This window comes from Gymnoscopelus braueri, assembly GCF_963280865.1.
Source record: "Gymnoscopelus braueri genome assembly, chromosome: 3".
Taxonomy (NCBI): Eukaryota; Metazoa; Chordata; class Actinopteri; order Myctophiformes; family Myctophidae; genus Gymnoscopelus; species Gymnoscopelus braueri.
In genome coordinates, this window is record NC_137612.1 from 40,412,879 (window position 1) to 40,425,107 (window position 12,229).

At 40.7% G+C, this 12,229-nt stretch overlaps 1 protein-coding gene across 2 annotated transcripts; it reads left to right on the forward strand.

The window, feature by feature from the left end:
- Positions 1–4,761: 4,761 nt before the first annotated feature.
- LOC308081756 (uncharacterized protein) lies at positions 4,762–7,261 on the forward strand. Of its 2 annotated transcripts, XM_080423380.1 has the most exons (7): positions 4,762–4,974; positions 5,104–5,145; positions 5,244–5,297; positions 5,500–5,529; positions 5,768–5,803; positions 5,924–6,028; positions 6,569–7,261. In XM_080423380.1, the coding sequence occupies exons 3-7, from the start codon at positions 5,279–5,281 to the stop codon at positions 6,664–6,666; spliced, it is 288 nt and encodes a 95-aa protein (XP_080279506.1). In that variant the 5' UTR covers positions 4,762–4,974; positions 5,104–5,145; positions 5,244–5,278; the 3' UTR covers positions 6,667–7,261. The 2 variants fall into 2 exon arrangements, with proteins under 2 accessions (XP_080279506.1, XP_080279505.1); XM_080423379.1 differs by having other exon boundaries at positions 4,762–5,145.
- Positions 7,262–12,229: the final 4,968 nt, after the last annotated feature.

The following is a 12,229-nucleotide window of genomic DNA, read 5'->3' on the forward strand; positions in this document are numbered from 1 at the left end:
ATGTTATAAAAGGTCAGAGACCTGTCTGTCTGTCTGTCTGTCTGTCTGTCTGTCTGTCTGTCTGTCTGTCTGAATCAGAGGTGGCCTTGTCTGTCTGCCTGTGTCTCAGACTGTGTCAGTATCTGTGTATGGATCTGTGAATGTCTCTCTATCTGACATCTGTTTGTCTCTGTTTGTGTGCTTATTTCCCGGGTCCCCATCGATCTGTCTGTCTGTCTGTCTGTCTGTCTGTCTGTTTGCATGCTCGCCATTTGTGCACGCACTGAAATCCTCAGTGACATTCGCGTCACATTTGGACACTCAGGGCCCTATCTTGCACGGCCCCTTATCCCTTATGCCTAATCTTATAAGGCATTGTTTTGTATTTCGAAAAACATTATAAAATAGTGAAAATAGCCGATCTACATCTACACGTTATGAGCTTGTAGATTGGCTATTTTCACTATTTTAAAATGTTTTTCAAAATACCAAAAATGCCTAATAAGATTAGGCATAAGGGATAAGACAAGATAGGGCCATCTCTCTCTCTCTCTCTCTCTCTCTCTCTCTCTCTCTCTCTCTCTCTCTCTCTCTCTCTCTCTCTCCCATGTGTCAGGCATTCTGACTGACCGTCTGTATGCCTGCCTCACTTTCATCCCGTCCGATGATCGTGTTATGTGCTTGTCTCACTTTCATCCTGTCTGATTGAGTGACTGTCTCGCTTTCATCCTGTCTGTCTCTCTCTCTCTCTCTCAACAATATCTATACATCTCTCCTAGCTCGGCACAGATACCGATTTGTTTTTAAACGTGCAATTTTCTTAATCAATGGAGTAAATTATTTCCGGTGTACGTTGGATGTGAATATCTTTTAGTGTTCTACAAAGGATCAGACTGTGCTCAATTGATTTTCTCCATGCACGCCGCCATAATGGAGTAGAAAAAACTCCAATAATCATCATGAGGCCCTCTTTTCAAGCCTCTAGATGCAAACCACCATCGCTTTGTCGCCAACCTCCATGTTAAATTCATGTCTGGGTTTCGTGATACGGACGTTTTGGTGGCATTGATGTGTGGAACCCTTGTATGTCCAAAACTGTTACTTTTCACTTGCAAGTATATATATATTTTATATTTTTAACCCATTAAAAGCGGGGAAAGCATTTTAGATTTCTTTGGCTATTCAAGAATAGCAGATATAAGTTCATACTTGTAGATCTGCTATTTTTTTTTTAATCTTGAACATTTGTGCAAATATTTTGAGATGGTGGTCCGCAGCCAAATGCATATTATTTTGGGGGTCCTTGACATGAAAGGGTTTTGACCACTACTGATATAGCAACATACGTTTTTCAGAAAACTGATTTAGAAGACTTAAAGGTTAGAAGGTTAAATAGCAGATCTCGGCAATTTTCACTACTTTTGTGACACTGTTGTATGATGATAAAGCAGGACATGCATTTACAGAAAAACATAAAAAGTTGAAATATGTACATGGAAAGAATCTATATGTTCCATATATGCAACTATATGTAACCTATATGCTACATATAAGGATCATATATGCGCATATATGTGCATATATACCACATATATGCCTGGTATAAGCTCCATATAGGCTGCATATATCTCACATATAGGTCAAAATCAGGTGCATATATGTGCATATACAGGGTATATAGGTCTCATATATAGCTTGTTTATACCCTCATATAGGTCATATATGTTGATAATACAAGCCATATAGGTCTCCTATATAGCTTCTTTATCCATATATAGGCTCTATATGTTCATAATACAGGACATATAAGTCTCCTATATAGCTTCTTAATATGTAGGCCCTGTGTCCCATTATAGGATGTAGGAGAGTACTGTTTCTACTGTTTCTATTCCGTACAGTAAATGTTTCAGCTCAGTGGCAGATTCTGTATTATAGCCTGCTGCATGAATCACCCAATGACAGTATGGCATGTGAATGAATGTAATGTGATAACATTAAAATATCATGCAAGACTAAATTAGCACATTTGGGATGTGTTACATCAACACAATGGTAATGTCATCACATTTGATCCTAAATACATGTGACAAGGCAATGATTATGGAATATGGCAAGTGAGGAAAACAAGCTAATTTTCAACACAAACCCATAGCAAGCGAAAATCCTAAATGAGACCTCCATTATGTATCATTTGTGTCTCTAGATAAAGATGAGCACCAGCCGAGACCAAAGTGCATTTTCTTCTCAATTTGAACTCCTGAGATATGACACTGTTCAGTCTCACAGTGATCACTGTTTGAGTTCTCAAAATGATCTTAATGGCGTCGCTATTATGGAGTCTCATCTCTGTCTTTCAGTGATCACTGTTTGAGTTCTTGGGATAATCTCACTAACATCTCTTTCAAAGAGTCTCATCTCTGTCTTTCAGTGATCACTGTTTGAGTTCTTGGGATAATCTCACTAACATCTCTTTCAAAGAGTCTCAGCATGTCTATCTGATCACTAGTTGGGAGAAATATAATTATATACTTCATTAAGATAAAGCATATTAAACTTATGAACTCAAAATGATTTCACTTGTGGGTCAGCAGTGAATTCTAATTTGTAGGTGATTATCAGTTATTAATTTTTTATTATACAACTGCAGGTCACAGTTTATGAAAGCCTGCAGATCCTGTCAGTCAGTTCGGTCCATTCCGTAACAAATCTAACATTACATTGCGGACCGTACTCTATATCTGACCAAGAAAGCATATTCTGACTAAATCATATGATGTCATCAATATTAAGCCGATATTTGGCAATGTCCATATATGGCCAAGATATAATTAATTTACAAATCAAGACTATCATCACCTGGAAATCCATTCATGAATATAACAACACTGTCCTCATCAAACCCTGCATATCCACACGTGGAGGCCACTGAATCATCACCTCCCAGATAGCAAAAGATATTAATTCAATGTTGGATTTTGGTCAGATTGGTTATTTTTGGTTGAGGTTGAAAAAGCTATGTTGATTCAATGTTTAAATACAGATACGATTTCAACATTTAAAAAAATGTCATTGAATCAATTTAGTATAGATGATGGTTTTTCAATGTTGAAATGCCCAACAATGAATTGACATTGTTTCAACGTGTAGTGCTGATATTGCACACCCCCCCTCCCCCTCCCCTCCCCTCCCCTCCTCCCCCTCCCCTCGCACCCCCTCCCCTGCGAGAGGGTAGTCGTCACAACTCGCGAGACCAGCTAAATCTCATGGGATTTGAGTTTTTCAAAGGAAACATTGGCGCGAATTGAGGCTTGTTGACAACTTCACAAATACTACTCTAGTAAGACAAACTGGTAAGTCCTTTACAATATAATGTATTATGCAATTCATATACCATCATCTGGCTGTCATCGTTTGACTAAATGTTAACTTGTGAATTATTACCGTGGCAACTACAGTGCAGACCTGAGCTTGTTAGCTAGCAAATAATAGTTGACTGGTGAGTTCTTATGGGAATAGAATGTACTATCCCGTTCAGATACCGTCACCCGACTCTCATCGTTTGACTAAATGTTATCTTTATGCTGTCCGGGGTTTGTAGCTTGTGTTAGTAAATAGCAATGCATGTTATTAAAGCAGCTAGCATGCTAGCTAACGTTAGCCCGTCGTTTTGTTAGCATGTTTCGTGATTAAAATGTACTTTCATTTGTTTATCTGTGTGTATACAATAACAGATTATTAGCGTTTTTAACAGTTGTATAATCATTGTTGTAACCAGCACTACTGTGAAGCAGTTCGTTCATTTAATAGTGGTGAACTAACAAGGCAGAATGTATGGTGCTAACTCACTAGCTAGCTACTAATGTTAAACCAACGGGTACCAATTCACTTTGCCGGAAGCACTTCCGGTCTAGACCGGATACGGAAACTACATCCGTGGTTGCATGTGTGTATGTGAAAATTTACCGGATATAGGAGGCGGGATCTAGAGCATAATAGAAACCAGGTTAGCTCATGGAAAAGGCTGTGGTGGAAGAAGTAATCAGATATTTTACTTAAGTAAAAGTAGCAATACCATAATATAAAAATACTCTGTTAAAAGTAAAAGGCCTTGTGTTCAAAATGTTACTCGAGTTAAAGTACAAAAGTATTGGCATCAAAATATACTTAAAGTACCAAAAGTAAAATGTTTGAAAATAGCAGATCTACAAGCTCACAACGCGTCACGATGCAACATGTGGTGAGCTTGTAGATCTGCTATTTTCAAATGTCCTATGTATAAAATAGGGCTAAAGTGGTTAATGTAAGTTTTATAATAATTTATATATATATATATATATATACATACATACGTGTGTGTGTGTGTGTGTGTGTGTGTGTGTGTGTGTATATTATATATACGTGTGTGTAAAATATTTTGGAAGGACCTGATAAATTAATAATTTGGCTGATATATATATATATATATATATATATATACATTGTTTTGTGCATATATTTATTGAATTATTTGTTTCCCTCTAAATTTTCAGGGTTGTGCTACAAGAGGACTGGAGAGGATTCACTGCAATACACAAGGCCTGGCCAAGTATAATAATTATAGCAGCACGGGCACCACCTCTTTTCTATTTAGACCTGTTGTAACCTATACGTTGTTATACCATTCAATCCGGGAGCCACCTCTGTGTCTCATTAGTTGTTGCTATATGTATGGCAACATAATGTTTTATTAATTTTTTTAGTAAAAATGTGAACTTTTTCAGAAAACTTAGGTTAGGTTTTAGGAGGTGTTTTTAGAATTGGCCTAAGTCAGATGAGCCAGAAAACAGCAGTGTGAAGCGATTTTTTTTTCAAGCCACCTAATTTTCCAGGTACAGTGGTGACACTGTCAGTTATGACACTAACTGCTACACCTACTTTAAGTATTGCCATGTATAATTCCAGTGCTGCCAGAATCCAGCCAGTACCCTTCTGTACCAACACCAAATGCAAGCAGTGGTATGTCATTAATTACTAACATGGCAAAACCAAATGTAATTGCATGAAAGCTTTACAAGCATTTAGTTCAGGTTATGTGTTCAAAGGTTACAGCGTCCACTATTCATGTCTTGTGTTCCCTTCTTTTAGCCTCTGGAGGAAGCTGCTCGGAGGATAACCAGCCTAATAATGGTAAGTGAACCACTTCACACTACTACCTCAGGGTGGACAGATTGTAAATGTGCTTTAGATAGAATTCATAGTTCATGTTTTGTGTTCTCTCATTTTAGGCTTTGGTGGAAGCTTCTTGGCAGAGTTGGAGTCAATGGACCCCTGCAATCATGGTAAGTAGACTAATAGGCTAGATGATTCTCTCAGCCACTCTTAGTGTGTCTCCAGTCTGTTTCAATAGGTGGTGGTTGGATTTCTAGTCGTGCCTTACTGGAGACCTTACTTATTTTGCAAGGATCTGTTAATGTTGGCACGATATTATATGAGAACTTGTATTTTACAGTGACCAATTAGGGCTATTTTAATCCATTTCAGGAGGGAACCACACTGGACAAGCATGGAATGGTATGTCTGTTGTCCCTGTGTCAACAAGAGCCTTTTTTATACATTTGTGATTATTTTATTAGCCATTACTAAACAGTTGCTGTGCCTTGGCTATTGTGCCATACATTATGACATACTGTAACTTATTAAAGACTGACATATTTGAACTTATAGCTCCTGCTACTCTAAACATTAAAACATACAGTCTTGATAAATTGCATACAAGCTTTTTTTAATATTTTAATTGTCCTCTTTTTAGACTTCGCTGGCAATCATCACCCCCAAGGCTATAAAGGTGAGTTTTTTTTTACCACCAGACATGCACTAGGTACACTTGCTAGTGTATATGGTGCTCATTGATAACTACTTTGATGGTGCTTATTTGCCTTATTTTGTTCTGTCTGTCTTTCTCTAGGAATGCCAATGTATAACTCCAGCCCCTACCACACTGTGCCATCAGAGAAAACAAGGAATAAGAAGAGGGCCTTCAAGGACACGCTGATGCAGGACTGCATGTTTGGTGAGTCAATCTGCACCTCAAAATACTAGGTTTACTACAGTGGATTTGGCAATTTTTATGATGGATATTTAATTTAATTAAGTATTTTAACTTTTATCTCAAGTAAATAAGAACAGATGCATTTTCCTCACCATGGAATGAGCCTGATGGAAAATGCATCCACTCTTAAAGAAGCACTTCACCCATTTCCAACCTTAAGTTCATATAAGTGGTCCTCTGTAATGCTCACAATAAGATGGCACCATTTCTGTCTCAGAGGTGGTCTTTGCCTGTGGACAGTTCAGAAACCTGCCTACCAGTGACATCATTTCAAGCTAATGGACATTGAAAATGATGACCTGTCATGTCACTGGTAGGCAGGTTTCTGAGCTGTCCACTGCCCTCCTGAACAGAGTAGACATGAATGGTGGCATGTTTTACGAGCATTAGTGTGGATCAATTATATGACTATGGGGTTGAAAATGGGTGAAGTGCTCCTAAAGCCACCTGCCAGCTGTCTTATTTATCTTTATAACAAGTTTTTTTTACTTTTTTCCCCAGCGGCTGCTCGTCAATTTGACCGAATTGCTATACAGGAATGCACTGCAGAAGTGGCTGCGTCATGGCACGATGACCTGTGCCACGGCCTGCTGTTCTGATGGCTCCCACCATTCATCTGAACGGAGCTGGCGATCACGTATCCGCGTGCACCCCATCCCCTGCACTCCTCCAGTCACCCAACACAAACACCAAGCATGACGAATGTCCACTACCATGGAGAGTGTCGTTCGATGGCGACAGACATCCTAGTGGTCAGCGAGCCCCGACCTGACCTGAAGGCAAGATGGGAGGAGGCCCAGAGCACCTCCCCATCGTTCGACGAACTGATGGACCAAGCGGACGTGCTGATGCACTACGGTATATTAATCACAACATGAACATTAGTATTCACTCTCAACAATATTCGGTGTCCGGAGCGCTCTGCTTGCTGCTGAAACATTGGTAATTCATATTGGTCTTATAACTTCTGTTATTGGTTAGGGATTCACATTTAATTGTAACTAAGATTAGGGATTCATTAATAAAACATCAATGATGAGTAACTTCTTCTGTCTATTCTCTTGGGTCTGTGTCCTTCCTGAGCAATCCAAACGTTGCTACCAGATAACCAGCAGGTAACTTAGGATGTAGCCTCTAACAGCTCCCACCTGTGGGGGAATGATGCTCTATTCATATACTGTAGGTGGCCCAGCCATAACAGAAGTCATGTTGAAATTGTACAGGTATAATTACAAACTGGAGTAATTTAATTTAACCTGGTGGTCAAACTGGATGTCCATGTACTTCCCAAAGCGACTTGAGTTGTCATTCTTCAGGGTTTTGGCATTTCCAAAAGCCTGGCAGGGGAAAAGGAGTGTCCCGGAGCTTAATTTAATTTAATTTTATATCTTTTTTTTTTATCCAGCTGTTTGACACTTTAAAAGCCATAATGTTTCATGTTTTCATATTATAACTTGTTTAAATAAAGTGTTAAAGTTCTACATTGGGGTTTCTATTGGATTTGATTAATGTGTACAAACTTATCACCTATTTTATAGGTGATATAGGTATCATATAATTATGTTTCATTGCATATATGTAGATATAGGTACATACAGGTCATATATGTACCTATATGTTACATACAGGTCATATGTACCTATATGTTACATACATAAAATTGGCACCTTTCCTATATGTATATGCACATATATGCACATATATGTACATATATGTATATGCACATATATGTACATATATGCACATATATCACATATATGTACATATACATATAGGAAAGGTGCCAATTTTATGTATGCGAACATATATGCGGTCCTATATTACAAACATATATGACGCATATAGGTTCTTTCCATGTGAGGTTTGTGCCTGACAGCGACAATACAGTATATTGATATACCGTATACTGTATAGGAACACACGTGTGTCGTTGCCCGCGTTCTTACAGCTGATGATTGATATCGAGGGTCAAGCACGAATATCGTCAGAAAGAAAATACCATTTCATCAAAGCAGCATCCACACACACACACACACGCACACGCACACGCACACGCGCACACACACACACACACACACACACACACACACACACACACGGTACTGAAGCATTATGCGTTGGATATTTCATAGTAGACTCCGGAGCAGAGAAAAGTTAAAACGGCTTGCAAGGGAGCTGAGCGATGGATCCCCATGGATGTGCAGTAGCATGTACTACTGCTCATCCAAGGTGAAGTGTACCGAAACGATATCAAGAAGGGAAAAAAAGTACGTAGGCTGAGTGAGAATGAGAAATGACTCCTCTCTCTTCCACAACCACTGCCCAGGTGCCCTTGAGCAAGGCACTTAACCCTCCGTTGTTCCTGTGGAAGCTGTCTATAGTCCCAGGTGTAAAAAGGTGTAGTAACTGTGTGTGCACAATACAACAATCCTAAGTGTGGATCGAACTCTGAGAGTGTACAAATTTGTACACTCTCAGAGTTACAAATGGATAAATTAGCACAGAGGATTTTGCCGTGCGAGTGCGAAGCAGCGTCTTGAATAATGGATAAATACTGTTAAAAATAAAAAGGGAAAGGTAGTGAAGCCAAAGATGCTAAAGTGCAAATGCACTATACTGTAAATATAGCTGCTGCTGTTACTGCTGCTGCTTTTTAGTTTTTTACTTGTTTTTCGTGTCGGAAAAAAAAACAGCGGCTGGAATAATTTGCCACTGGTTTGCAAGATTAGCCGTAGACACACACACACACACTCACACACACAAGCACGCACATTTTTTCAAGCCCATTGGTTCTCAAAGTGGGGTCCAGGGGCACCTTGAAGGGGTTCCAGGGGGTCCCTAGCAAAATATGTTTATATAACACACCAATCTTTTATGGGGGTCCCTCATTGGCACGAATCCATGGTCAAATCCGTATAGATTTTGGGGGTCCTTTGACATGAAAAAAGTTTGAGAACCTCTGTTCCAGACCAGTGGCTCTCAAAGTGGATTCCAGGGACTCTCTGGGTTCCTTTTGAGGGGGTCTAAATAGTCCCTTACAGATCTGTAACTCTGACAGTATAGAAATGGAACCAAATGTTCCATTTCTATACTGTCAGAGTTAAAGGAGTATTTCACCCAAAAAAAATCTTTTTTTCTATCAAGTACACAACCCATGAAGCCTTGAATTCATGGAGATTCTTTAGTTTTTGACTCATTCCTAAGCCAATAATTTGATGACTGTCTGTTTCCGGTAGGAGACTCAAAGACCTAAGTTTGAGAACCACTGTTCTAGACTGCTTGGCTCCGTCAATGGTGTGTAACAGCAAACATTGACAGCTACTTCCTATTGGAGGGAATATACTGTAGCCACGGTGGTTCACCTCCAGAACCACAGATACACCCCAACATCCCTCCAGAGCCTTCACCGTCTGTGTGACTGTCTGTCTGTACAACCACAACTCACTGTGTGTGTGTGTGTGTGTGTGTGTGTGTGTGTGTGTGTGTGTGTGTGTGTGTGTGTGTGTGTGTGTGTGTGTGTGTGTGTGTGTGTGTGTGTGTGTGTGTGTGTGTGTGTGTGTGTGTGTGTGTGTGTGTGTGTGTGTGTGTGTGTGTGCGCGTGTGTGCCCGACTACCCGTGAGTCCGTGCGTGTGCGAGCTACCAGTTATTTTAATGACTGTAATGTACCTTTCAAACCGATTAAATGGAATCATATAAAACTGCATTATCATCATTATCAACCAGAATACCAAGTTAGGTTTTATTTTTTTCCCTTTTCTCACTGCTGTGACTGTCTATCTCTACAACCACAACAACTCACATTGCCCTGTGTGTGTGTGTGTGTGTGTGTGTGTGTGTGTGTGTGTGTGTGTGTGTGTGTGTGTGTGTGTGTGTGTGCGTGTGCGTGCGCGTGCGCGTGCGTGTATGTATGTATGTATGTACTTGTATTACTATACTTGTGAGGACCAAAATGTCCCCATACATTTTGAGAAAGAGACATTGGCCCTCATTTATCAATGGAGTGTACAAACCAGCTTATATTTGAGCCCAGGAATCAGTTTACGCCCACGTCCACATGAGATTTATCAAATAGGTGTACCCTGTCAATTCTAGCGTGAGATTTATCCGCTGTTGATAAATGTGGCGGAGACTCGCCCCACCTGTTTATCGACATGAAGAAGCGGAATACGGCTCGAGAAGAGGAATTTCTCCAACATGTGAAGTTACCCCACCAATCATCTCCGTGGATTCACACACAGCTACACAGCACACATGCCTATCATATGCGTGGGAATGGCACTTGCTATTTGCATACACAGGGCACAGACCGGATACCTGACACAGACACGTCCAATAAGAAAATATAACACAAATAAAATAAGAACACGGCCACATTAGTAACAGCGCAAGTCCTGTCATTAGCATGATATGTCAGAAGAATGCAGTCTGCGGGAGAAATAAAAGAAAAAGATATGCATCTTCTTTTTTAATTCTAGCCATAAGTAAAGATATATCCTAAACGAAAACCTGAATCGTGAATTAAATATCGTTTCCCGTACATTGTTGAATGACACCAATCAGTTATGATTGGAATACGTTTTTAATTTAACTCCAGAGCAGCACGCAGCTGAGTGGAGACTCTGCTGTTTCTGCAAAATAAAGGAGTCCTCCCGTGGCCATGACACCACGTTTATGAGAAATATAGCCTAGGGCTGTCACCATATGAATGTTTATGGAGTGACTGATAAATGCGTAAACATGGATGAAGTGTGGAGGGCTGGTGACCTCCGATCTCCCGCCGTGGTCCTGTGAAGATCACTTGTGCTGGGCGCAGCTGGCATTCGAGTACCCAAGTACAGTACCCAAGTAGCCTACCCATTGGAGACTTCACTCTCCAATGTCTCCATGTCATGAAAATATTCCAGCGCAGCGCTCCCAAAATCCTCTCCCATGTCTACGATGGAACAAACAGTTCTAGACAAAATACACGCCATCAGACTAGACATGAGATCTGAGCGGGCCGTATGCTCAAGTCAAAGTCACGATGGAATGATAAATGCCGACAATTGCGGTGATCTCGCCGTACGCCCATTATTTGGTCTACACCACTTTGATAAATGAGGGCCATTGTGAGGACTATTTTCACAATGGAAATTGCTCTCTTATGGTTAAAAACGTTTTGGTTTTAGTTTGGAGAGTTAAGGTCCTTACACACCGGCGAATGTGGCGAATATACGCAAAATTCGGACTCGTTCCGAATAATTAAAAGACGCTTTTTCGCTTCGCTTTTCCGCTTTTTCGCGCCATGTACGCTTGCATTGACTTTATAAGGTTTTAAAAAAAAGCGTATTATTCGCACGAAAAAATCGCCCCGGTGTGTAAGGACCTTTAGGGTTACAATAGGAATGATTCAGGTTAGGATGAGGTAGGCTATTTAGAGGTTAAGGTTTAGGCGTTAGGGTATGAATTATGCCTGATTTTTAGGGTCTCTAGGGTTAGAGTTAAAATTGGCAAAGGGAGCTGGGTTACCACAGGTTAAAAATGTGTAGAAATGTGTGTAGGTCTTTTAAGTTTTTCTTCCTGGGTGCAAAACATGGGTGGAATATTCGGTCAAAATAAAAAGCTTTGAGAGCCGGGTGGATGTGTGAGATGAGTCAGTCATTATGGGACGTCTCCTCAGTGAGAAACCCTCATGGATTCTTCACTAAGATGTACAGCATCGATTTTTCTTTCTCTTTCCCCCCCCCCCGTTTCGCCTCAGACAGAAAAGCATTAGCAGCATAGTGGATGATGTTTCACCATATGAGGTGCGTGCGCGTGCGCGTGCGCGTGCGCGTGCGTGTGCGTGTGCGTGTGCGTGCGTGTGTGCGTGCACGCGCGTGCGCGCGTGTGTGTGTGTGTGTGTGTGTGTGTGTGTGTGTGTGTGTGTGTGTGTGTGTGTGTGTGTGTGTGTGTGTGTGTGTGTGTGTGTGTGTGTGAGAGAGTAGCAGTCATTGGGGACTGTGCTTGGCCGTGTCCTAGTTTCACCAGAGCCAAATGATAATGAGCTAAGATTGATGCTCATCCCCGTCTCCTCCTGTTTCTCCTCCTCTTCTATCTCCTCTCCTCTCCTCTCCTCTCCTCTCCTCTCCTCTCCTCTCCTCTCCTCTCCTCTCCTCTCCTCTTCTCTCTTTTCCTATATG